The 27,914-nt window shown below is 40.9% G+C and overlaps 1 protein-coding gene across 1 annotated transcript; it reads right to left on the bottom strand.

Annotated features, from left to right (window-relative positions):
* Positions 1-68: 68 nt before the first annotated feature.
* On the bottom strand, positions 69-27,914 carry jcada (junctional cadherin 5 associated a). The gene is made up of 5 exons (XM_086066469.1): positions 27,651-27,914; positions 13,551-14,078; positions 8,722-9,612; positions 3,203-6,618; positions 69-2,892 (listed from the first exon to the last, which is right to left on the bottom strand). Exons 2-5 carry the CDS (start codon positions 13,922-13,924, stop codon positions 2,858-2,860), a joined length of 4,716 nt encoding a protein of 1,571 aa, XP_085922595.1. The 5' UTR covers positions 13,925-14,078; positions 27,651-27,914; the 3' UTR covers positions 69-2,857.

The following is a 27,914-nucleotide window of genomic DNA, read 5'->3' as shown; positions in this document are numbered from 1 at the left end:
TTGTATCGATGCAAGTGTTGACTGTCTCCCATCCGCGCAGAAGAGAAACACACAAGACCCCATTCTTCATGCAAATACTTTATTTATGAATAGTCTGTAATACTGTACAATAGCACACACTTGTCTCTATTTATGATCATTCTAAATGATCTATGCTAACGTAGACAAACATTGTGCCTTTTATAATTAGTTCCCTTTTCACAATCTAAAAATAGCATGTTCTGCTTTAAATATGTAGAATACCTTTTGAAAATAAAATATACATTATTTGAAATATAACAGTTGTTTATTGGATAGACTATATACCATAGTACCAAATGCAAGTACTATATATGCAAATACACTTCTCCGTAACTTATTTACGCATTTCATGCACACACACACGCACACAAAAACTAAAGATGTCGCACATAAAAAAGAAGCTATACATATATTGTCTGTATGAAAATAGAAAATATCAAAGCAAGATGTGCACCGATCAGTCGATATGTTACAAATAACTTGCAGTACAAAAGACTAACGAGAATGACCTGGAACAAGGAAGGACATGTACTGAGTCAAAAACCGGACAAACTAGCCAACCAAACCCATTTTCCCAGACCAACAATATCATGGATCAAAAGTATTGTACTGACAAAGGGGGAAAAATGGCAATGGCTGGACACAAGGAAGTTGCAGCTTTTAATTTTGGTATTAAACCCAGTAAATGTCGATGTCCAATGCATAGCATAATTGGTTTGGTATATATATTCCCAAATGTCTTATATTGCTATCCCAAAAGCAAAGTCAGTTCTGCCCAAAACCTGTTAAATAATCACGGACGATCTGTACATCATTAGCAAGAATATACAAAGTAGTTTAAGGGCAACACTGAAGAGGGAAAAAATGTGGATTAAATCTCGTCTATAATCAAAAAAAAAAGAAAAAAGAATGAAATATTTTTTCTACTAATTTTGCAACTTTAGTCATGAGTTTGAAAAAAAAAGGATTGTTTTGAAAAAATAGGACTTAAGAAATGTACCGTTCCCCACCTCCCAGTGTAGCTCTAATACTCATTCATAACAATAGTTTACAATTCCTCATCATTATTGCCAACAGTGTCACCATTTTAGTGAAAACAATTGATGCACAATTTTAATTCATGGTGAAATGATAGTTTACACACAAGTTCACCGAAACAGTGTGGACAAGGCACACCTTTCATTCGACATAGCTACGTATATAATATGTATCATTTCCTGCAGAAAAGCACTTCTGAAATCACAGATAGACTAAAGAACGGCAGTTAAATATAGACCTCTTCCTGCCTGAAAATACAATATGAATTTTAGAATGGTTGGCAAAGTAGCAAACTTCTGATATGCAGTATGTGGCGTTTGCTAATGCTGATGCTGAAAGTGATGCGCGGCGTTGCACAAATAGAAATCAAATTGGACTGCATCTGAAGAGATTATTGGTACTCATGAACACGACGCAAATAATTGCAAAGAACCAGAATTGCAAAAAATCACACACATGTACCAAAACGTAAAGCTTCAACGAAGACATTTAAATGAGAATCACCTCCGATACTAAATCAAATATATCCCCAAAAAACGACCCGAAAAAGATACAGTGACTATATTGCTTTTGAGTGAAACTATTCAAAGACCACAGTGTTTCTCATTGCAACCCAGACTCTCTGAGTACATTCGCTATCATACACGTAGAAGAATAAAGAATAGAGGGTTCCATTATTAGTGTAACACTCAAATACCATATTTAAAAAAAAAAAAATCCATCATTTTCTGAACATATATAAGAAAATATACATTTCTTAAATTGATTTTTATAATCTAGATACCATTTTACACTTCTTTCTTATATTTACATTTCTTGAAGTTTAATACTGATTGTAATGCAATACTGTTGCCTTTGTTTTGAATTTACCTGTTACAATTCTTTTGAAGAGCAGAAGCACTTTTACATTCATAATTCATCACTGAGCCAGGAGGCCGAGTGCGGAAGGGAATAATGACATGCGCTGGAACGAAAGCAAAAACAGGAATATTTCAAAGGAAGGCAAGTTTACTTGGTGGAGCAAAGAAATATTTGAAGGGTGTCTGGAGGGGAAGGGCGAGACTGAGCAAAGGCTTGGAGAACTGTCCAGCCATCCTTCTGTCTTCTAGACCGCTTAACTTCATCAAGGTCGTGAGTGAGTTGGAGGCTAACCATGCTGACTGCGCGTGAGAGGCGGAGTACACCCAGGACTGGTCGCCAGCCAATCGCAGAGCTCTGAGAATTGGGACCACCATTTTATTTGGCTGTAAAAATGTTCCCGCAGCACCAGGGAAGTTCGATTTGTGAGGGGTGATATGTAACAATACAGGAAGCAGTGATGGGAAAATGAAGCTTCATGAAGCTTCATGAAGCACTTGCGATATTTTTTTTTTACTCCAGTAGATGATGCTCTTGGTTTAAATACAGTACAAAGGCCAGTGCAATTGAAATTGATTAGCTTTCCATTGCATAAACCAAGAGTGCCATCTAGAGGAGTCAAAACATCTCACAAGTGTTTCATGAAGCTTCATGAAGCACTTATGATATATTTTTTTACTACAGTAGATGATGCTCTTGGTTTAAATACAGTACAAAGGCTAGTGCAATTGAAATTGATTAGCTTTCCATTGCATAAACCAAGAGTGCCATCTAGAGGAGTCAAAAAATCTCACAAGTGTTTCATGAAGCTTCATTTGTGCATCACTAACTGGAAGCATCACAGCTGACTAAGCCGTGGGGCGAGATGAAATCATGAAAGCCTCCTTTTTTTTCTTGGCAAAAAGGTTGTTATCCACAGTGGTAAAGGCAGAGTCAGAGGTTAGACTCGCTCCACTCGACTGGGGTCGTAAGAGTCTGATGAGAAAAGGAAAGACAACAGAAATCAAAAGTTGTGGTAATACATTTGTAAATGATTGATTAAAAAAAAAGACTCAGAGATAATGGTCTTTGTTGTTTTCCACTGACAGCATCAGGAGCAACTGGGGGTTCAGTATCTTCCTCAAGGATACTTCAACATGATCACAAGGGCCGGGGATCGAACCCCCAACCTCTGGGTTGGGAGCGACCACTCTACCAATGAGCCGCCTTGCCACATTTATTGTTTTCATTCCCCAGCTGAATTCTTTCTACACTCATTTTCTATAAAATAATATGAAAGACCTACCTGAGACATTTAGCAGTTCCTCATCCTCCATATTTGCAGGAGCAAAGGTCCCAGGGCTGTAGCTGAGTGGTAGGGTTATTTCCCTTTTGGGAACACTTCGAGGTTTAGGAAGCAGTGGAGGCTTCTGGAGCTTCGTACGGCGCTTTGCTTTGGGCAACTTGTCTACTTTAACGTCGTTTGTCATTTCACTTTTACTAACTTCTGCTGCTTCGTGTTTGTCTGCATTGGGAACAATGTCAAGCTCCACTTTTCCTTCTCGCTCTTCTGTCTTTGCTTCAACTTCTTCTCTGGGTACTTCCTTTATTGCTTTTAGTGCAAAATCATCATTCCTCTGTTCTACCTCCTCTGATTTTCCATCTCCTTTGCATATATCTTCATTGTCTTCACCAGGTTGACATTCTTCTTTGGGAACTATTATCTCGTCCTGGGGTTCAGGCTCGACTGGAGAATCCACATCCTCCTCTTTCCTCCTTCCGTTTTGCGCATTCAGACCTTCTTCACCTTCTTGTTTCTCTTCGACCTCAACCTTCGGCTCTTCCTGTTTACCTACACGACTCTCAGAATTACAGTCTCGACTGGAATCAGAACCTTTCAGGCTGAGGCGTCTAATCCGAGACACCGAGTGCAGTTCTTTGAGTCGGGCTATTCTGTCTGTGGTTGACTTGCCCAGAGATGTGGCAGATGCATTAGCAGAAGAGCTTAGCTTATTTTGCAGGGCTTCAATGAATTTACTCGAAGGGTGTACTGTGGTGCCCTTCTTTTCTCCTTTCCTTTGTGGTAGCTTTTCATCGGGGGTGGTGGGCAGGGATAGGGAAAGATTACGTGGTGGGAATTCAGGCAGGTCCAGTGCCACAGTTGACTGAGTGATGTCATATGTGTTGTGTTCGCCATCGTTGTGATTGCTACTGTGCTTTTGACTGCTATCTTCATTGTGGTCTTCCTCTATTGTTGACACTTTGACCTCTTCCATTTCTGTTTCCAGTAAAATGAGCGATTCCTGTTCGACTTGATCAGGCTCCTCAGTCACATTCTGTTCGTCGTCACCGGGAACATGGGGTTTCTCGTCTGCAGAGGGTTCTGCATCGTCACTTTTCTCTGACACTCCCAAGGTTTCCATTAGAACGGTAATACCCAAAATTCTGGCAGCTCTTTGCTCAATTGATTCATTTTCAGGTATTCCCTCCGCAGATTTAACTTCGTACAGGATACTAAAGTCCTCTGCAGGTAATGAGTTGGCTTTCTCTTGAGTAAGCAACGACTTAAGATGCATGTCTGCGATTGTTGACTCGTTTGTGTTGTATTTTAGAGGCTCAGAGTCACAGTGTTTGTCATTACCATTTTCCTTGAACACAAAGGAAACTTCCTTGGTCAAATGGGTGTCAAGTGGAAAACTTTGACTCTTGGACAGTTTCCCCTCACCCCTGCCTTGAGCCTTTGTCTCAGTCTTCACTTTATCTTGAAGCTCTAGATTAGAACTGTACTCTTGTCTGCCATTCTCGCTTGAACGCTGCACTGCCAGGTCCTCGTGGTCAAGTTGATGTGAAACCAGAAGTGAGTGTTGTGTTGTCTCCCCGCGATCACTGGGCGTCTCCGTGTAGACAGTTAGCCCGACATCCCTTAGCAATGACTCCTGAGGGACAGGAATATCCTGCCTATAAAGCCGGTTTGAATTACTGTGCTGAGGCAGTGAGGACACAGCTCGTCTCCCACCAGGACTTGAGGTTACGCAGATCTTATTTGTTAATAGTATGTCGGTCTGTGGTCTGGAGAAATTCTGTCGTGTGGTCATGGATTCCAAATCATTGGCAGAAGGAAATGATTTTGATCTTATTTTCAGAACAGGTTTTTCTGCGAGTATGGGTGGAAGACTCATTGCTTCTCGGCCGGTTGTAAAATGCACGCCTGACTTATAGTGGCAATTTCTTTTATTCATACCATCTAAATCATCAATTGACAGACCAACACGCCTCTTGCTGATTGTGTCTTCCATCTCCTTATTGATGGTCTCCAGTTCACCAATGGCATCAAATGGCCGTCGGTTTACTGGCTTTAGGAGAAACTGACCAAAGGCCACTTGTTCGGCACACTCGGGAGGACTGGAGTTGCTCCTCTTTGGAGAGGGTGAGTTCTGGTCTCCTAAATCCTGTTGTTTGGATGGTGAGGATATGTGTTGCTCAGGTTGCGATGATTGCTGTGGCGTTGGACTGTTGCTAAGTCGGGAGAAGGCGCTGTTGCTGGAGGGATGGAGGTTTTTCTGTCCAGCCATGGGGTAGCCATAGGAGGAACCATTATCTGTTCCTACGCCGCTATCAGTCGTTGTATCCGAGGCAGAATGGACAGGGTCTTGTCCTCTGGGTGGGCTTTGGGGTTCTGGACTTTTAACCACTGTCAAGGGTGAACCAGTCTGGGTTTCCTGGTTACGGTATTGGTTTCCTGGCCACGACCCGGAATAACACATCTCCTTATCCTCATTGGCTTGGAGTGCCCAAGCATCTATGATCTCCTTCCTTAAAGGAGCCCTCTTGTAATTCCTCAGGGAGGAAGTGCTGGTGGTGTGAAAATGTGAGTAGTGGACTCTGATGGGCATCTCGTTCACTGACTTGCTTCGCAGGCTCTCCTTGAGGCCAACTGCAAATGTGTCCGTATTGGTCATCGTCAGACTTCGTGCTGTGTCATTGTTGTTCTGATCTGCTGATCCATCTTTGTTAAGGTTAGTTGGTGTGTGGAGGGGAACAGACACAAGGCAGAAGATGGTCTCGCTAACTCTTCTCTTTGTATTTCTGTTTTTCTCCAAACCTGATTCCGGGACAATTTTCTTCACCTGTGTGATGGTTTCTGCAAATACATGATCTAAACTGGACCCCTGGCGAGACGATGCTCTTCTTACTGGGGCCTGAAAGGCTGAAGATGGCGATGGAGGAGGACGTTTTTTGGAATATGTGTTGCAATTTTGGTCAGTTGCTGAGAAGTTATCGACAGTCGCGTTGTGCAAATTGCTGTGCCACCTCTTATTGTCATTGTCAAAGTCACATGAAGACGTCTGATTAGCATCACTAGCCCGTTTGGCAGCGATAAAAGGCCCCGCTGATGGGGGCAAAAAGGCACTGTTGCCGGACGCGGGTTCCGACGTGGTGGTGCTGGGTAGTTCATTGCGGATGTGACGTATCTTGTCAGCGTCTGTCAGGGAATTACCACCAAGAGCTGAAGAAATGTGCCGTATGCGGGGATCATCAAAGGAGATATATTGCACTCCACCGCCTGGATGCTCTTGCGAAGTACATACAGGATGGAGCTGCTTGTGGCCTGCAATGCACCTCTCTCTGGATGACTCAGACCAAGAACCTGCTGGATGTCGAGTGATCCAATGAGATCCATCTGGAGCCACATGTATCTGTTGATACATATCACCTTTGTACCTAAAAGCAAAACAAAACAGTTGGATTGCTCCGTGGGTAAACGTGTACACAGCAAAATTTGCAGTGTTAATTTGACACTTTTAAAGTGTCTATATTTATATATATATAAATAACGCTTTTGTAAAAAAAAACACCTATTCTGGATGTCATTTCCCTTTGAAAAAGGCTCAAATGACAACAACTATTATATATAATCTGTATAATAGCTCTAATCAGAGATGAATAAAACTAGGTTTAAATAAATGAATCCAGGTTTGAAATCAAGCAGAGCTCTGTTGCACCACTTAAATGTTCTCAATTTATTAAAACTCAGTTTAACTGAATTGAAACTGAGTTAAAACTGATTTAATTGAAAAAGCATAATTGTGGATATTGAAATTAAAATGAATAATTAATTATACAATTAAATATATTGGCTACATCACCGGAAGTGTGCTATAGAAGTGTCAATGGTTTCAATTAAACGTTACATGCTAGCTAGCAAAAACGTTAGCCTAACGGTACTTGTAACCTTGATCGGCTACATTATAATGGCTCAGCAGAAAAGCTCAAACTCTTCCTCCTTTGTCATTACCATGCTAACCAAATTGATGGATCGACTTGGAAAAACAATAGAAAACAAGAAAACGGACAACAGAAAAAGAAAGACACTCCTTGGTAACAACTCACTGACCGTTTTAACGGATCGACTGGAGTGAAAGAGAAAAGAGACTGCATTTCTGTCACTGCCATGATTGAGAGAATTTCGACAGAATTTAAATTGAAAAAATGATTTCATCTGGTTTTAAAATGAAACCTTGTTGGTGCAATCCAGGTGTAGAGTTACTAATATTCTGCACAGGTAAGAGAAATCCTTTACGGAACACAATCTTTTTAGTGCATGTGAAGCTAGCATTGATCTACGTAATTGGAGATTTTTACAGACATGTGGCTGTACCATTTAGTGAACGCAGTCCCCAGTCTGCCATGTCTAAGAATAAAAGTGGGCTCAAAAGAGTACGCTCAGCTATCCACTTCAATCACATGGTTTCCTGCTTATGGTGCGTCTTTGACAAAGTGATTTATGTTTCTGCAATTTCAGTCACAGGCACGGTTCTGCTGCTATGACTGTCATTTAACCTGACGGCACGGTGATTGATCCAGAAATAGAAGAAGGGGACCCCTCAAGGAACACGAGTTTGCATAATGAGAGTAAGAAAAGCTTTGACTTTTTTTTTTCAAGTATTTAAAGCAGGATTATGTAACAGGCTGAAAACTTTTAGCCCTTCTTTTTTTTCCACACTATACCAGTATGAGTACACAAGTCTTGCGTAGTCACCGATACTGATACCAAGTACCAATACCACTAGTACTTTTGATACATAAAATTTTCCCTAAAAAACTGATTAATTGAAAGAATATCTCAATGTAGCATTTCTATTAATATTGGATCAAATTAAGGGCAATTTTCTTCCCTTTTCTTTTTTAAATTTGTACTTCATGATTAGATATTGAGCGATTATTGGAGACAATTTTCAGCATTTAGACAAACATCGGCATTGACCCTTTTAAAAAATCTGACGGCCGATGATAAATACATTTAAAACTGTTAACTTTAGAGAACTATTTAGCAACATTTTCAGTTATTTATGATGATGATGATAATCCCGGGAACTCTCTACACCTTGTTTTTCTTTTAAATTAAAAACAAGCAGAAAATTTAACATTTCATATATTTAAATTTTAACTTTTTAGGACATGTTGATTGTTGTTGTTTGTAAAAACTGTCGCCAGTGCCAATATTTATTTAAGTGAAAGTGAATATCGGTTCCAAATATCGGTTATCAGCAATCTTGACTACTAATATTCGGTATCGTATCGGCCATAGAAAAAAAACACATATCGATATATCTGACATTATATTTTTCATTTTTATTCATGTTTTATTTTTTTATTTATGATTATGGTTATTATTTTTATACTCCTGATCATAAAACAGCCACTAGAGAATAATTGATACTGGTATTGGTCACTGTCACGAGTACCTTGAAATAAGGCCAGGTATCAACCCAATATTGATACTCGCCCATCCCAATATTTAACTATAAAAATAGGACCGATTACCTGTAATCAACTGCAATCTCATCATATCCCCGGCGCCCTCCTATAATCACAGGGGCTCTCTTGTACGATGGGGGAGGGATGTATCCTGGAGGTCCAGAATCCTGTGCAAAATAGTCTAGCGGCGCATCGCCTGTCTGTGTGATGGGAAGAGGAGTCCTGTCCCTGGTATGGGAAAGAACCGAGTCTCTCCCAGACAACAACTCACAGCTTCCCCTGATCTGCTGGTGCATTTCATAGGAGGGAGGTCTCGGGGGTCGAGTGAAGCGGGGCTTTGGCGTTAATGATAACTGGTTGGCACTCGCTGGCCGGCCATTCTCCGGCCAGCGGGGTGCCCTGTAATGGTCATGGTGTGACAGAGGGTGGCCGTTAACCCGCCTGTACACATCCATGTCCACATATTGCAGCCTCTCAGGTCGCAGCATCCTGGGCATGGACTGGGATTTGGCTTTGGTCCTGGGGTGGACTACCATTCCCTCTGGTGTCCTGGCGTGGAGCCGCTGCTGCTCCTGTGCCCAACGTTCGCCCTCACTCTGCGACATCTGGCGACTGAAACTGACAGCTGGACGCCACTCATCCGTCCCCAGGCTCTGGCACTTCCTCTCGGTGGCCATCCTCCATTGCTTGAGAGCTGCCTCCCTCTCTTTAGCACGAGCCTGTACCTGGGCTGCCCAGCGTTGCCGTTCCTGGGCTACTCTCTGACGCTCCTCGACGGGCAACTCTTGACCTCTTGCTTGTTGAGGTCCCTCTGGTCTGTTATATTCCCCGTGTGCCCCAGCGCGGCACTCTCTGTGGTCAGCATAGTCCAGCAGCACGGTAAAGTCCTGGCCTCTCCTCCTCCAGAAGGAGACATCCTTGGACTGCATCTGCTGACCTCTGGTGCCATCACAGAACCTAAGAGGAAACGTCACATCTGGAGTTAAACTTCCCATGCCAACTATGCTAAACCATGCTAATTTTTGCACAACACAACAATGAGAATTATGAAGAAGATTGTGATCAATTGCTGGAGGACGTTTTCTGTGAGCATTAGCCCTTTTTTCGTCAGCCAAAGCATGCCTCACAAGTGGAGTACCCCAAGGCTCTATACTCGGCCCAGTTTTGTTTTCCTTACGTTTCTACTCGGCTCAATTTTTATAAAATATCAAATTTCCTTTCACTGTTTTGATGACGAGATACAGATAGACAGATCTCAGATCAGATGTCCTGGATGCTTTATCCATTCTTCTGCTCACCGCCTGACAGGAAGAAAGAGTTTTAACCACATTACTCACAGTTACTTCATTGGTTCCCCGTGTCTTTTAGGATTCCATTCAAAATTAAATAAATGTAATTAGCAGCACTGATTAAATTCTTGGAAGACATTTTTCTGTGAGCATTGGCCCTTTTTTTGTCTGCCAAAGCATGCCTCACAAGTGGAGTACCCCAAGGCTCTATACTAGGCCCAACTTTGTTTTCCTTATGTGTACACTCGGCTAAAAAATTTTTGAAAATATCAAATTTTCTTTCACTGTTTTGATGACGATATACAGATCTACAGATCTCATTTCAGATGTCCTGGATGCTTTATCCATTCTTCTGCTCATTACTCCTACATGGCAGTTATTTCATTGGTTCCTCGTGTCTTTTACTATACCATTTAAAATTAAATTAATTAAATAAGCATTGATTAAATTCCTGGAAGACATTTTTCTGTGCATCATTTTATTGTATTATTGTGTATTTTTCCTTCTCAGTTTTTTATATATTTTTATTATAGTGTTATTTTTAAACTTTCTGGAGAAATTGCGTGGGAATGCTGAAAGCTAAATGCTATTAGCTGAGTGCGAAGATTTGAATGCATGTGGAATGCTTATGAAGTAAATTAATTATGACCTCGTGGTTACTGGACAATGCACTTTGCCAACTGTGCCACCGAGCAGCATCAGACACTGATAAGTTATATGTATGGAAGTGAGCGTGGAAAGTAATACTTAGAAAAAGTTCAATGTCTGTCCCATTGAAAATAAATAGGGAAAAGTTTATATTTAATGTTAGATTGTGCTATTACTAAAAGTAATACAAAGTAATGTGGAATCAGACGATATATACCCCGAGAGGCGTGAATTTTTGAAGCAAGCGAATTTGAACAGTGTAAATCGGAAGTATTATGTTAGATTTGTTACACGGCAAAAAAGTGTGGAGAGTAAAAATCACAATAAGATATGGGGGAATGCTTGAGCATTATTTTAAATGTGCTATATCAAAACACCTTGACCTGTAGCACTGCTGATAATAAGGAAAAACTATTCTAACACAGAACGTTTTCATGACAAAAGTTGGATCCGCCTTCCACTAGATGGAGACAGATGACCATGAAAAATTATTTTCAATGAGGTGCCCTGTAAAGAACATGTTAAACTTACCCACAATTAGGACATTTATACTTAACATAACTGATTAAATATTTCAACATTCCACAATATTACAAATTACTATTACATCCATGTGAGGATGGTTGAATGGCTGACACAGTGGCAACTCCATGGAGTCTGATTTGAGCTGTTTTCAAAATAACTGACCGACCAACACCATAAACAAGATGCATGTATATGTCCACGCCCCCCAAGGCTGAGACCATTGACCGCACTTGACATTTCAATTTATGATCATCACTGGTCAGAGATGTATGCTGCGTAAAAGGCGGCGAGATCCATGCCAATCTGCTAAATAAACTGGCATAATATTTATTATCAGTTACAATCATTAGTCTAATTGTGTCACTGTCTAATAGGAGAGCACATTTATTATCCAAACTGAAGCGGCCAGGAAAAAATGATTCGGATGAGCAGAACAATTCCTAGGTTCCCACTGGCCAAAGTAGTGATATGAATATTCCGATTAGTCCCAAAAAAAAACAGATAATCAAAACTGCTACTTAAGTCAAAGATGTGATCATTATATTGGCAGGTGGGGATTTGAAAAATGGCAAACAAAGCCTAAGGAACAACAAATATGAACAAAACCATCGTATTGTTTGGGCATAGGAGCAGCTGTATTGACTTTGTGTCAGTTACAACACACTAGGTAGTGCAAATAGGAAAACAAAACTGTTCTGTTAAAAAAAAAAGGAAAAAAGCATTATTTGTACTGTGGACCTATCATACAATCTAGGGCCTCAATTACATAACACCAGACTAAGCTAAATATAGCCCATTCTCCATATGCATTATGTATTAAACCCTATATAGATGCTGTATTATTGATGGGCTGTGTAATCTATAATTAGGTGGAATTCTGGGAGTTTTAGTATAAAACAGTTGGTTATATATAGACTAGAGGGCTCTGTGTGTGTAATACTTGGCATGGGGCTTGCTTAAATGGAGCACACAAACTTGCCCCTGAGCTGTTTTGATTATGACTCTAAGGTCCAATGTGGCCTATTAGGATTCTGGCACACATTGTCTCACCACCTCTTAATCACTAATATTGAGTTGTGAAAAGTATTAAAAAAAGAAGAAAAAAAAGAAGTAAACAAAGGACGAAGGACACTCAAAGGGGGAGGGGGAAAAACAATGCCATGGATCTGGTGCAGCAAATAATGCTCTATCATTATTCACTAAAAGTTAGGGATGTAACGCTAACGGCAATATTGCGATATTCAAATTGCCACGACATTGTCGTCATGTTACAATATTAAAAGCAGCACATCTTGTTTTCCATTTGTGCAGTTCCAGCACCCTCTGGTGGAGAGTTTATTAGTGCAGTTTAATTTTCATTAGGCATGTTTTGGCCACCGATGTTTAAGACACATGCTAATCACCAGATCAAGAGGAACCTAACACATTTGAGTTTCTCCTCAAATTGACTTGATTTACAATGCGTGCATTAGCAAGTGCCTCAATATTATGTGTTATTAGTGATTGTATGTCATTTATGTACATTGAGGTTAATCAGGGTTTTAGCAGGTATTGTTGAATTTAATTTATTGCTTTTTAATACAACTTTAAACTAATTTAATGCCCACGTTGTACTGTATATACACAGGCACAAATATACATTAAAACATACATATATGCATATCCTGTTGATATATTAGGGCTGTCAGTCGATTAATTTGTTTTATTCGTAATTAATCACATGATATCTGTTTTAATTCTAAATGTACAACAAAATAACGTTTCAAGTTTTTCATACTTTTTTTTATTAACATAAAAATTGACACATATGGTTACCACATACAAATGTGGTTGTATTTTTTTTTAGCTCATTGATTCAGTAATTGTATAGTTAGTAATTCATGACGTTACAGTTAGCAGTTATGGTTAAAAGGAGTGTGAAACGTTGAGTCATAGATTTTTGTTGAGGTAAAAAAAAAAATTGCCACAGGTTGGCATTAGTGTTTTATGTTGGACGCTTGTGACAGGAACAGCATATTTTCCTTTTCAAATTCAGAACGACCGGTACTTGGAATATGAAGCAACTCGTGGACGACAGCCCAATGTGTTCATTGTAAACTACAACATATATTTTTTATGTATTATTGTAAATTGTATTATAGTGACTTCTTTGTACAACGTTGTATGTAAAAAAAAAAAAAGAAAGAAAAAAAAAGCATGAACAACAATTGTATTTAAATTTTTATTACCTCTCGACATGGTAATGAATAAAGGCTGTTAATGTTACTTGTACTATTTGAATTATTTGTTAGCATTAGCTTTGTATGGACGAGACATTCACATGCAATTGATCATGTTTATTTCATGACGTTTGGATATCGTTACATCCCTACTAAATGGTACAATCGGTCTGCAAATTACCGTACTAATGTCACAAAACAGAATTTATCTTACCCGCTGTCTGAGGTCAGCGACTCTCCAAAAGAAGGCGTTTCAATTTGGCCCTGGATTTCACCCTCCTGCCTGGATTGGCTCCTTTCCCTGGGTTCGACGTTGTTGGGGCAACCAGTTCCAGCCACGTACACTTGAGGGTGTCTGCTTCCACAGTTGTTCCCGTAAGTCACTCTCGACCCTCGTTCATAGCCGTTCAACGTCCTGCTACTGGGCCTGCTCCCCAAACTCTCGTGGTGTTTACTGTAAGATGGAGGTGAAGAGGAGGGCGCCTGGCGGGATGTGGACGCAGGAGTTGGGGTCGGGGTGGTGGAGGCCGCGGTATGCTTGGGTAGCTTATATCCATGAGAAATGAGGAGGTCCTCCACGCTGTACATGTTCGCATTTGATTATGCTGGTGTGTTTCCTCTTTCCCCCCCTCTCCGTTTTTCCACTTTTTGGGGGGAGAGAAAGGTAGGTCGGTTGTCAAGGCGTCTCTGCTTCTTCCCTGTGTGCAGCGGCAGGATCACCGGCACAACTGTGCAGCCATCACTGAGTAGAACAGAAAGAGGAAGATGTCAAGGGTCCAAGTTGACATCTTATCAATTAGGGGTGTGAATTGCCTAGTACCTGGCGATTTGATCCATATACACCTTCATAGGTCACGATTCGATTCAATACCGATTAATCACGATACAAATCTATAAATCAATTATTGTTTTGTTTTTTTTATCAAAATTTTGAAAATACTCATCATTAGTGATAGACAAATGAAGTTTCATGAAGCACTTGTGACATTTTTTGACTCCTCTAGATGGCACTCTTGGTTTAAAAGTGCTAGCTAGCTAAACAACTAAGACAGACAAATGAAGCTATATGAAGCACCTGTGATATATATTTTTTTTTACTCCTATAGATGGCACTTTTGGTTTAAAGGTCCCAGCTAGCTAGCTAGCTAGCTAAACAACTAACCAGACAGACAGACAGATGAAGCTTCATGAAGCACTTTTAATATTTTTTTTATTCCTATAAATGGCACTCTTGGTTTAAAAAAAATGCAGTGGGAATATAATGAATTTCCATCGCCATTATCTTTAAGCCAAGAGCACCATCTAAAGGAGTAAAAAAAAAAAAATGCAAATGCATCATGAAGGTTCATGAAGCTTCATTTTTCCCCATCACTACTAATCAAACGTGTACATGTACACTGTAAGATTTGTATATTTATCTGAAACTTCAGGCTTACAACTGTGAGCCACTGTATTTACCAGATTGCAATCTGTTACATGTTTGAACAACATTGAAATAAAATATTATGGCTTAATGTTCCATTAATATAACATTCTTCCATGCTTAAAGTGTGAACCCTAACTCCAAGTAAGAATAGATTTTATTTATTTTTTTAATTTTATTTTATTTTTTAAATATTTTTTTTAATTTTAACACCCCTATTATCAATAATCTTTCCCTCCCTTCTCTTATCCGTCTTGATTCGCGCCAGCACCAAAATTGTCTACATACAAAACTCTGGTGGACGAAGAAGTAAACAAACAGCCTTCAAAGGAACACCATTGTCAGCAAACTGCAGGATGCGAAATGTCAAGGATGAAACCGGCACTTCTGTATATCACGACCACAAATGAGGGATCGCATTCCACTCTGTTCCACATCCTCATCCTCACTCTCGGCCTCTCTTTTGCATCTCAAAAGCATTTCCTCCATCTGAGAGGATAAGCAGCATATTTTAAAACTAAAAAGTGGAATTCCCCAAGAAATTACAAGCGAGTGCCGGGAAATGCAGTCACCGAACTGAAATGTGGAAGAAAGAAATTAACTGAGGACTCTAACGCTGGCTAGAACTTCACAGCAATCCCAAGACACCATGCAAATGTGAGCACTGAGCAGCATAGTGAAGGCATGCTTGCCACCCCACTTGCTTTTTTGGTGATGTAAAAAAAATGAAGGATGTTCGTTTAGCATTTTTTTTTCAGACCAATCCTCCATCTGGCACAATAGGATTTGCCCTGGTAGTTTATGTTAGTTTCCTAAAATGTACCCAAAGAAAATGACAGATAATTAAAAAAAAACTAGATATAGCATTATAGTTCCTGATCATAAAATGGCACAAGACTGGCCATTGACAGATTGATTGATTACTTAAATAATTGTTACTTGCAGCCCTAAAACTTGCAGGTTAACTTGTACAACTCAATGGGAAAAAAATATTAATAAAAACAAAATGTCTAGGTTTTCACTCTCGAAAAAAAAATGTATAACTAATAAAAATAGTTCAAATGAATTTTTGACGTTTATTGGCTCAGGGTTAGGGTTAGGATCAGCAAAATCCACCCGTTTTTATCCATATCAGTGGGCGGCCATTTTGTCCCTTGCTGTCAACTGAAAATGACATCACAATTGCTCAGGGCTCAGGTAACAACCAATCCCGGCTCAGCTTCAGAAAACAGGTGAGTCGTGATTGGTTGTTACTTGAACAACTGTGATGTCATTGTCAGTCGATAGAAAGCGTCAAAATGGCCGCCCCCTGAAATGGATAAAAATGGGTGGATTTTTCTGCTTAGTTCCTATTCCACAAACACAATGTTAATCAGAATGCGTGTTTAGACTAGTGAAGGCACACAGAAATCTAGAGATCTAATTTCTGCCCATAATCAATGACTATTTATGTGTGTCAAGGCTCAATGAAGAGTCCAACTGATAATACCCAGGATGCTTCCGATATGATGTAATGCCCTTGATGAAGTCATACTTGATGCCTTGTAAACAAAACAGATGCTGCAGCCCATTGATACTCTCTCGTGGAGCAGACTGCCAACAATGTGGCTTTTCCGTCATAAAAAAATAAATAAAAATTCAGCAACAGCAGTAAGAGACTTGTCGCAAAAATCAAATGCTGTTCAGACAGTTTAAAAGCCAATCGCACTTTGAACGGCAGGGCCAAATCACTCGTTTCCACACAAGCCAAAAATTGATTAATCTGCAACAGATTCACATTTGTTTTGCATCTTAGCATTTGTTTTGCCACGATAGTGGCACAGAGATGAAAAACAAGGATTTACAGCATCACTATATGTCCTTGGCCCTTCTCCTGCTCCTTGTACCTGAACCTCAGCAAAGCCTACTAGGAAGTGATTAACAGGATCCAAGACCGTGAAATGCCGCTCTTTGTATGTATGGCTCCTTAATAAGATTATTTTTATTTTTCATTTAAACCCTTAAACCTGTTAGCTTTGGCGGATTGACTCTTGGCTCATACCCAGTTAATACTTTAGTTAAGTTTCACTCCTTCCATTTGCGTAATCTCCTCAAGGGGAGACGAGCTGGAAGATTGTTAGGTTCGGTGGTGAGCAATGTCAAAACAATGACAAAAATCTTCTTCTTTTTTTTGTATGTCTCTTGTTTGTTTGCCCAACCCTTGTCTGTTTGAAGATCACGATTCACAGACGAAACGGTAAAAATGACACCTTACAATCTAGATCATATTTGCATGTTTCATTTAATAGTTCAATATAATGTAACACTCGCTCGAACGCTGTCCTTCATTTTCAATGTTAAGACTAAAAGAATACTAAGAGCAAATTTTATATGTAAATAAGCTAATTAAAGCATGTCAAGCTCCATTTATGGCTGTTTATGAAAATCAGGCTATCGCTTGAGGTTGTAAATACACTGAGACTAGGATTATTAACAGAACTATGTATGCATAGATTCATAAAACTTAAGGCTGTGTATGAATATTTCTGTTGTCTTTTGTGATTAGACACAGGTTTTAAAAACATCTAACGCAGTGGTTTTTAACATGGGTTCGATCGAACCCCAGGGTTTCGCACACCCGACTCATTTAATTCGTGATGATACGCCCCGCTTGGCCATCGTTAGCTGCAGGTGATCACGCTACATTGCTTGGCCTATCTGTGCTGCAGGCAAGTTGGTGCATTTAGTAGTCGACACGCGACTTTGACGTCGTGCGATTTCTTTACTATCTTTAATCCCGTCGTACTATGTTGAGCAAAAAACGAAAGTGAATATGCATTGTAATGGGATGTATGGTGTTCCACAGGGTTCAATTCTGGGGCCTCTGCTGTTTTCAGATAGGTGAAGAGGGCCTGATTCGATGAAAAGGCTACTCTTCCTGTTTATTTTTTTCACCAGTTAACCCTTTAGCTTTATCTTAAACTTGGGGGGGGGGGGTGTCAATAAAGAAGGGTTCAGTGAATGAGAAGAGGCAACTGGTGGGATTCCACTGAATAATTTATCAAACTCAGAAATCAGTGTGAGTTGTATCAGTGTTCTTTTCTCCGTAATTAAATTTAGGTCAAGGGCCAAGATAATTAAAATGATAATCCACTTTACCTTATGATAATATTCTATTTGCATATAAACCTGTTTTAAGTGGACATCCATATGCTATCTGATCCAACTTAATCCCTAATCTGAGGCAATTGCTCTCAGTGACACCAGTAAATAAGGATTATCTCCATCATCAATTAAAGTGAGGATTTCCTCCCGTAAAATGATCTGCCTGCATACAGTCCCCGCCCTTACTGTTCCTTCCCCATGACAAGCTGCATTTAAATACTGCTAATGCTGTTACGCAACGGAATTACTCATTTTATATCAAATAAAACCTTGGATTGAAGGAACGCTGAGCAACAATGGCCGGCGTTCATCCCCCCACTACACAAAAACATTGTGTTCCGTGACAATGCGCTCTTGTGTGGAAAATGGATGTCATTGTGGTTGCTTGAATACGGAAACTGGAAAGAAAAAAAGTGCAGATCTGCTGTATTTTTGTTGAAGGCGCTCTCTCAGAAAGGGGGACATTAATGAAATAGTTTATATGGATAACATACACTGCTAAGCGAGCTAAAAATAAACAGAACCACATGAGGGCTGGCATTTCCCCACAGACGACCCTCGCACCACCCCCACGTGTTCTCTTCTCATCAGCCACTTCATTTTTACTCGCTACGCAGTCAAAGATACAATGTGTACGCTTTTGAGGTCATATGAACCAACATCTAGGCCAGGCTTGGTTTATTAAAAACAATGACAAACATTTTGGCAGGGAAATGACGGTGCACAGATGACTGGCTGTAGGAGCATGACGGCTTGCAGGTTGACAGTTTGGTGTCACCTCCTTACTGGATTTATGGGCAAACTAAGATGAGGGAGAGCAAGGGTGGCACAAAATTCTCAATGGTGTGGTTGTTAAATTGTCCATGTCACAGGTAGGGGTTGGACTCGCTCCTAAAATCCTGATTCGATAATCGTGCCGACGTCAGCGAACGAACTCTGGTTGGTTTCGTAAAAAAATACGTATTACCCCGAAAATGAATTAAATTTGACCTAAATAGCAAATGGAGAAGATGTATAGCACTTTACAGAGCAATTCAATTATTTGAAATTGTATTCTAATTTTAATTTCTGCCACAACTACAGAAAATTTTGTAAGTTTAAAATGGTTTACCAAAGTATAAATCTGGGTCGATTATTGCACACTTTCGAACATTCAAACTAACAACCAGGCTGGAAAAAAAGCCCCGGGATCAACACAAGCATTTGTGTTTGCTTTACGTCAAGACGCCGGCGAAGATTTGTAGGGTGCCGTGAAAAAATTCAGCGCAATGTCAAAAGAACAGAAGATCAGGAATGATTTCATGTGTATGGACTCCATACACATAGAAAGTGGACTTGCAGTTACCATGTAAACAAAACACATGTTCCGGTGACGGCACACCATGTGATCCGAGTCCGCAAATTAATTTGCCACACCCATTCGAACAAATATCCGAATTAACACCCACATGTGCACAGCACTGGTCACAAGTGTTAGTCTGACATAAAAAAACAAAATACAAAAAACAAGACTCCCCAAAATGGGTAGTAAGCAGTTGCGGTTGTGTACGGACACAGCAAACTGTCTGCTCTGTGGTCAAAACAAATTGAGTAAAAGTGATTAATGTTGCCTGAAGATGTGATTAAACAATAGAAAACATCCAAACGGAAAATAATATAAAGCATCCAAGGAAGTCTAATACACTGAACCAAAAAGACAATCACATTTTTCATGTTTACTAAAAATATTCCACAAGAGCCGCACCTCTCCACATTGTTCCCAGTCTCCTCGGTTCTAAGAAGAGAGTCCCGAGCTGGGTGTGTACTTGGCTGTTCTCTGGTTCTGCATCTGTTTGGACTGTGTACACACAGGCCCTTCTTGGGGAGGACAGCCCATCACACTCAACAAACAGCAAAGATCTGAAGATTGTTTATCTATGTGACAACACCGTGTTCATTGAAAGGCCCTTCTTTTCCTGAGGAAGTGCGCCGCTGAAGGAATGGAGAAGCGCCGACTGTGTCCCAAATGTTTCCAATCAGTCTCTCTGCAGGCTTCTGTTTGTCCAGTGAAAACATGTCAGAGGCATGTTTTCGACACGGGCCCGATGAACAAACAACCAGGCAAACTTTAGGCTTTATTTTACAAATGTTGACCTCCGGTACAGGTGCACATTAACTCAGAAGCGTTGACATACCTAGCAAGTATCCACCATCCATTACCAAAACCCCTCTGGGTTAGGAGTCACGTGTCTATGATTTAACCTGCTACCTTAATGAAAACCACTCTCTTAAATGGATCTACAAAATCAGCTAGCTTGACATTGCAGTTCCTTCAGACACTGCATGAAGATGCTACAAACTAATTGCTGACTCATGCAAGCAGTCCTCACAAAGCATGTAAATGAGCACCAATGAGCAGTTCAGGTCTGGCAACAAAACAAATCCCTTTGGTCAGTTGGTATGCTTTCAAAATCCAGTGGTGGGCAGTCCATACCGACAGAAGGTCCGTTTTTGCTGGCAAACTGACGACAGACAAAACGTTGAAACATTGACTGATATTTTTTGTGTAAATTGGTTCAAACTGTTTTTAAATGAACAAACTGTTAACCCTTGTAAACAGATGTTTACTGATGGTCCTAGAATTGATTGGGCCGGTCTGAAATAATGACGGACGACGGAATGGCGGGCTGGCCACTGTGATGGACAATTTGCCCACTGTCAAAATCGATACTGGGAGTCCTCGAGTTACGAGCGAATTCCATTTCTACGCTGGCGACATAGCCCGAATTTTTCGCGTAAATCGGATTTCACTGCTAAAGCCGAAATTGACTTTAAAAAAGACATTATAATGTAATTTTTAAGAAACATATTTGCGGCACTCGGAAGTTGCCCGAACCAATATTTCGTGTTTCGCTGGAGGTAACAACAACACAACTGTAAATAACTTTAAAATGACATGATTACTGTGGGAAATGTTAACGAAACAAATGAGGCACGGGCGTCATAAAGTCGAAACGTCATAGGTTCGAGTACGTCGTAACTCGGGGACGAGCTGTTATTAGAGTCCCCTGGTCCAAAACAGTTGATGTGTTTGGTAACGCTTCCCCAGTTTTGTTTTCCCATGTTAAAAAAATACAAGCAAACCAAAATGCACCACAACCATCCACATGTCTCAAAAATGTAAACAGGAAGAAGGTTTGGTATGCAGACGAGGGAGTAAACAACAGCGAAGCCCTGCTATTTGCAATGAATGGGGGTCAACCCAGACTAAACTTGGCTCCTCCCTGTCATAAAAAGATCCTAATCAGTAGAGCTGTACCACTTCAACATAATTCCTTGACACTAATTGATAGTTTCCTACGAGACAGGGCATTGGCGCCATTTTGGGGCATCTTCGGGTATTACAGAGAGAGCACAAAGATATGCGAGTGGGTTATAAAAAGTTCAAATATCTTTAATAATTATCTGGAAAATCTATCAGGCAACAGGACGCGAGACTAGTGCAATTTAATGGGACATTACTACTGGAAAATTATACTCTGCGCCTACATGTGCTGGAAACTCAAATCTGATCTGCATGTAAGGATCCATCCTTTATTTCTGAACACTACTTGGTGGAAACGTGGCTTTGGTAAATGCTATGATCTTCTTCCAATTCCATGTCATCCTTACGGCTTCAATACTTGTTTTTGTCTGTGGTCTACTTTCACAAAATGTCGAATAGTTCATTGCGTGTTTGGATTGCTAAACAGTCCCGAGCAAGTTCAATCCATTGAGAAACAGTAAGCTACGTGCCGCTAGGAGAGGCGCAGATTGTACAGTCGTGTGAATGACAATGATATGCAATAACAACAACACTACATAACAAAGCCCAATGTGCTTTTTCTTGCATGTTGGCCTTCGTCGCCCTGCGCATTGTAAGTCAGTTAGCTCATGAAAAAAGATTGGCCAAAAGACATACACTTCAATTATTTTGTTAATCATGTCCCATGGCAGCAGTTGTTTTGTGCTAGCTCATGCGTGGGCGGCTAAAATATTCCCCCCTTGTTGCCTCAATTCAGAACTTATTTCAGTCGGACTCCGCTGGCAGCAAAATTAAAGACGGGAGTCTATTTTATTGGTTTAATTTCACCAATACATCACACGATACAACATTATGGCCTGGCCCTGATTATTTTTGTACTTGAGCCAGCCAAGTAACTGTCCTCCTTGCTTAATGTATGACAAGAGCCGAGCGCAAAGCTGCACAACAACTTCTAACATATCAATGAACTAATTTTACATTGCTGACCTCATCAGCCAATGGACGTCAGGAGATTTTCAGCTGAATGCACTCACATGTAAAAAGCTGAGCATTTGCACTGCAGCCAGCATTTTAAAATGGGGGGGGGCAAAGATAAAGGCAAGGTCATTAGGCACGCTAATCCACGGACACACTGTTCTGCTCCACAGTAGGCTTCACCTGCACTTAGCTATTCTCAATCCATGCCGTGTCCTAATTAGTGTCTGTCAAGGTCCAGGGCTTGCTGGAGATGACAGTGGCATGTTTAGCAGCCAGAAGCAGGCTGATCAAAGGGCTAGCATGCTATGGCCTTTTGCTAATCAGAAGCGGACTCTGCGTGGCTCTTGCCCAGTAATACAGAAGGTAAGGTGAACAACAAATAACCTTGCTTGATAAGGTCAATGCAAGAAACGTTAAAGGTCCAACACGGTCCGGTAAGGAACACTGATAGACTTCATTGACAACTCAGCAATTATGTACTGCACAGTCAGGACAGAAAAATGTGGACATGATCTGTTATTATTTCCATTTCTCGACTAAGGGGGAAATTTAAATTAGATATATTGATTTTATTTATTTATTTATTTTGAGATACTCTCTCTCTCTCAGCATGTGCAGGGCCCCTGCTGGTTGCAGCTAAGTAGTGCACCCCATTTTTCTTCAGAATTGCTTCAAGATCATGATTAATCAAAACAACTCAAAACAATCAACAAAATATTTGACAAGCAATTCAATGTTTAATCGATTATTGTGTCCATTCCTTGAGGCTATGTATGATAGCGCCACATGGCAATAAGGCGGTACGATTCCCCCTCCTTCTTCTGTCCCCTGCCGGCCTGCCTCTTTAAACATTCATTCATTATACAACGCTACATTACATTTATTTCTATTGTGCAAGTGACTGCTATCATTAACAATTGGCCGGGGGGAGCGATCACATTAGTCATCATAACACGAACACACTTGCCCATGCATGAGCGAGCGGGAGGAGCACTAATGTTTTTTAAACTTTGAATTATTTCTTGTTGCTGTTTTTTTGTTTTTGTGTTTTATTATAGGACAAGGACATGCTTGTGTGTGTCTGTGCATATTTCTAGTAGCGGTAGCTGTCATCAATAAAGAAGAAGTGGAGGTGATGCGGTTCTATGGTCACTATATGTACGATGTACTCCATTTAACCAATAAATCACAAATCCATTTAAATGGGTTACTAATTGTGCTTTGGCCGAAAAACACGTCACAGTCCAAAAAAATAAAAACTCCAATTTGATCATAATTTTAAATAAATACTAAATGTGTGTACTTATATAGCGCTTTATCAACACCAAATGCTATCTAAAGTGTTTTATAGCCTCATATTCACTTTTTTGAAAACCTATGGATTGGAAAGGTTTTCCTTTTTAGTTTAAAATAACTTACTTTAACCTCCAGGGTTCCTCGCCATGCACTGATTTAGTAAAGTTTTAAATCCATCCATGTCGTGTCTGTCATAGCAGCTAACTAGCACTAAGCTAACCCCTGTGTCCAAATTAGCTAGCTTCCTTCATGCTAGGATGTCGTCAGAGGCCAACAGCCAAGTAACGACAAGGGTGTTGATACACAGCCTAGCTTACTCGAATCTAAAAATTCAGATTCTGCATTGTCGTAGCAGCTAGCTAGAGCTAAACTAACCCCTGTGTCCAAATTAGCTAGCTACCTTCATGCTAGGATGTCGTCAGAGGCCAACAGCCAAGTAACGACAAAAGTGTTGATACACAGCCTACTTGGGCTTACTAAAATTCGGATTCGGCATTGTCGTAGCAGCTAGCTAGCGCTAAACTAACCCATGTGTCCATATTGCAAGCTTCCTTCGTGCTTGGACGTCGTCAGAGGCCAACAACGAAGTAAGGACATTGGCGCTAATACACAGCCTAGATGGGCTCAAATCCAAAAATCTGATTCGGCATTGTTTTTAACGGCAAATTCGCATCACAATTTGAGTCACCACCGATGCATGTACAGTTTTAGCTCCAGGTGCTAGCTAGCTAGCTCCCATGGTGCTCGTTTACTTGCTAGGGAGCTAGCTAGCTAGCATCAAAGGGTTTTTACTTTCTGGACCTGGATATGCCACCTCTGCCTAGTACGTATTGACTTTTTTCTTTGCCATTACCAGTGCAAAAACAGTAAAAATAGTAAAAAAATGAAAGATTTGCTGAGGCTTTTTTTAAATGTAATTTTTTGCTGCCGAGCTATTTTTTTGTGACTTGTAATTTTCATGTCCCCATTTTTGAGATTCCACTGCATGTTACTTAAAGAGACCACACTGCATTAGTCGCTCGGTGCATAAATTTCAATGTGAACCAGATAACAGGTGGGATGAAAGGATTCTCACACAATCATGAGGCATGGCTGTGGAAAACTGCGATGTAAACAAGTGAAAACAAATACAGTAGTGAGGTTTTATCTCACCAGAGCTTGATTGCCACATTGGAATTAATTGGCGCTCAGGAAGCGCGGAGCAGGCAGATGGCCCAAACATATGGCCGGCATCCAATCAGAATGGAACAATATACACACCAAACGTTTCACATTTCATGCCGCGGCTCTCGCTTCTCACTCTCAAGAGGCGCGCTGGCAGATGTCAGTCGCGTTCACATGTTTCTGCTCGGCGACATGCATGCGCCTCATCCTGCCTGCCTGCCTGCGTCACCGCTGCTCTGACATCACACGTGACATCAGGCAGGAGCTCCGAGGGGATCCCTGTAGCTAGGCAAACATCCGATGACTTTCAAAAAGGCTACGGTTTCGGCCAGCCAATGGCCAGACTAATATTCTTCGTGCACTCGGCCTTGAAATAATGCTGAAGATGGGCAAAGTGAGGCGGGGGGAGGGGGGTGGGGGATTGATATTCTGTCAGAACATGCTCAATGAACCAAGGAAAAGTAATAATCCAAGGGAAGGGGAAGTTCAGGGATATCACACTGCCTTGCAAAAAAAAAAAAAGTATGAGGCTCGCCCACCGAACGCTTATCAATGGCTTGGGTTTGGCCCACTCATAAAAGTTCGACTCATTTTGGAGCTGTGAAGGGCCCCTCCAAATACGCTGAGCAAACCTTTCCTCCGCTGCTGGAAGGAATTAATGAGCTACTTCCTACTTAATACTCCCCCCCCCCCTCCCCAAACTCACCATACTCACCCCCTGAGGACTTCCAGCAGGGCCTTCACACGCCAGACCAATATCAGGGATGTGTGAAAGACCAACACGAATGCCTACAGAACCATACTTGTGATTTCTTTCTCCCTTTTAGCTAGTCTTGGAACATTTGCTGACATTTACTAACTAGCTTTTAATGCGCACTCACTGAGCTATGAAAGGTCAAAAACCAACAGACATTGCTCTAGGGCAATACCATAAATACTATATAAACAACACCACTGAAAATAATCAGACCTGAGGCCATGGATGACTAACCCGGGAAAGACGTTATATTTGCAACAATGTAACTGACTACACTTTGCATACAGTATCGAGAAGAGGTTCTTAATGCACGGTAAATTTTGTAGAGTAAATGTAACTTCGAAACAGAGTCTATTTGGTAACACTCTAAACAGAGTAAAATTTACACTTGGAAGAGGGTAAAATATTCAGAGTCAATTTTACTCATAGTATATTTATTGTGTATGAGAGAATTGATCTATCCCATGACAAAAACCTCGTAAAAGTTTTTTAACTCAGAAATTCTAAGGACATTTTAGAAGGATTTTTTGGTTGTACATTTTACTAGTTTCTTTTAAAAACAACAAATAAAGTCACACATGGGTTGAAGAACAAACTCACGACCTTAACTCTACCACCTGAGTTACGCCACTCCTACTGTTGGTGGTACGAAAAATCCACTTGACACGAGGGATATACTAACAAACAATAAGAGCGGCATGGCTCAGGCAATAGAAGTTTTGGTTTTGTTCCTCAACCCTTGAGTGACTTTTTTAAACTGTTTTTTTTTTTTTGATTTTAGATAGATTTAGAAAAAAAACTGTTTTCCAAGTGTAAAATTTACTCTACAGAATTTACTATGAAAGTCTACTCTGCCTGTTCATTTTGTTCACCAGAACAACTTATACTTATGTCTTGAATTTGAAGAAGGAAAAAAAAAACATAATTTTTCAATAAATAAGGGTTCGGTAAATGGAAATTGGTGGTTGTTCATTACCTCCAACAAGGTTAAGAACCACAGGTTTAGAGTTACTCTGTACACAGACATGCGCTAAAATTAAACATATTGACTGTGACAATATGGTCTGTAGAGGTCCCAGACAACTTACAGTATGTGCAAGACCTTCTCAAATTGAAACAGCACATGCAAACATATGATTTAACGGCAGGCAAAAGAGCAAAGTGCAGATCCATCACACTTAAATGAATTGACTATGAAATGAAACCACACATAAATTCTAGTTTAATTTCAATAGGCTGCATGAGAAGGAAGGTCATCAATGCCAGCGTGCTTGCAGGTGAGACCAAGTGACAACACGCAAGCATCAAAAAGCCACCATTTGTCATCAGCCAAGCTCCATTTCATGCATTTGTCGCTTCTGGAGCAGCACATGCACGAATCCGTGTGTTGTGACTGTTATGTTATGAAATGGACTGACAGGCACCTTCTCAGGTTGCTACTATAACACACGCGCGCACGCCAGACTCCCTTCAGCGTCTGGCTATTTTGACTTTCATTGATGCCTGGTTGGAATGCATGGAAAGCGTGACGTAGATTGTAGATGTTAAACTAATCGGTGGTGTCCTTGGTTCAATTCGGGAGACACGTGACTGACGGCTCAGTTGATTTAACTCTCATGTCGCCCACCCACCGTGGATGAAATATCACGTATGCAATTGTACAACTTCTACAGGTTCAGAAGCAATATCTGGGGATGCACAAGACCGAAATTGGATTAGTGTTGTGTGGCATTAATTTCGTCAAATACCTTCATTATGTATTATGCCGGGGTGTTAGGACAGTGAAAATTGCCTAATTTTGGCCTCTCCTCCATGGAACAGATGAGCTAACGTTAGCCTGGCTAGCTCCATCAGCAATCTTTAACCTTCAGCTGATAGGAAAAGAGCGCGTACCCTTAAAAAAATAAAAAAAAATAAAAATACAACACACCGCCCGTCACTCCTCAAGTTAGTAATCCAATAAATACAGGTTGTGCTCTTCCACATTCGCCTCGTTATGTCGAGTCCGAAAAGTGACCCAAAAACTGAACCGAACGTCCGCCCCCCCCTCTCCGAGATGCAGACGCAGCCGGGCATGAGAGCGCGGAGGCGGCTGGATTGGAAGTTGAAGGGACCGGCTGGAAATGTTGCCTGGCGCGCGGATGCGACTCAGCCTCCGAACGCCTCTCGTCTCTCCCAAGCACGCACAAAACAACAACAAAAATGATGTAACGCAACGAAAGGCTGCACTTTTTTTTTTTCGTTTTTTCTTTGGCGTGTGTGTGTTTACCTGAGGAGCGTGTCGTCGCGCTGCAGGCGCCTCGGTGCCAAGCTCTCATCCCTGCCGCTGCTCCGGACGGAATGAGCGAGCTCGGAAGTGCGGAGGGAAGGGAAGGAACAGCCCCCTCACGACGAACGGAGCACAGCACCGAGGGAGCATCCCGCCTCCGCTCCAGTGGGCAGGCAGCTGGATGGATGCGGCCGCGATCAACTGTTAATGTCAATGACTGTACACTCAGCGTTTCACCTCATCTATCCATGCTGCAACTGTTTA

Source organism: Leptonotus elevatus, chromosome 21 (assembly GCF_054856555.1).
Source record: "Leptonotus elevatus isolate MCC_2025b chromosome 21, RoL_Lele_1.0, whole genome shotgun sequence".
NCBI classification, from domain to species: domain Eukaryota; kingdom Metazoa; phylum Chordata; class Actinopteri; order Syngnathiformes; family Syngnathidae; genus Leptonotus; species Leptonotus elevatus.
Note: the sequence above shows the minus strand (reverse complement) of the source record. Positions and strands in the feature narration are given on the sequence as shown.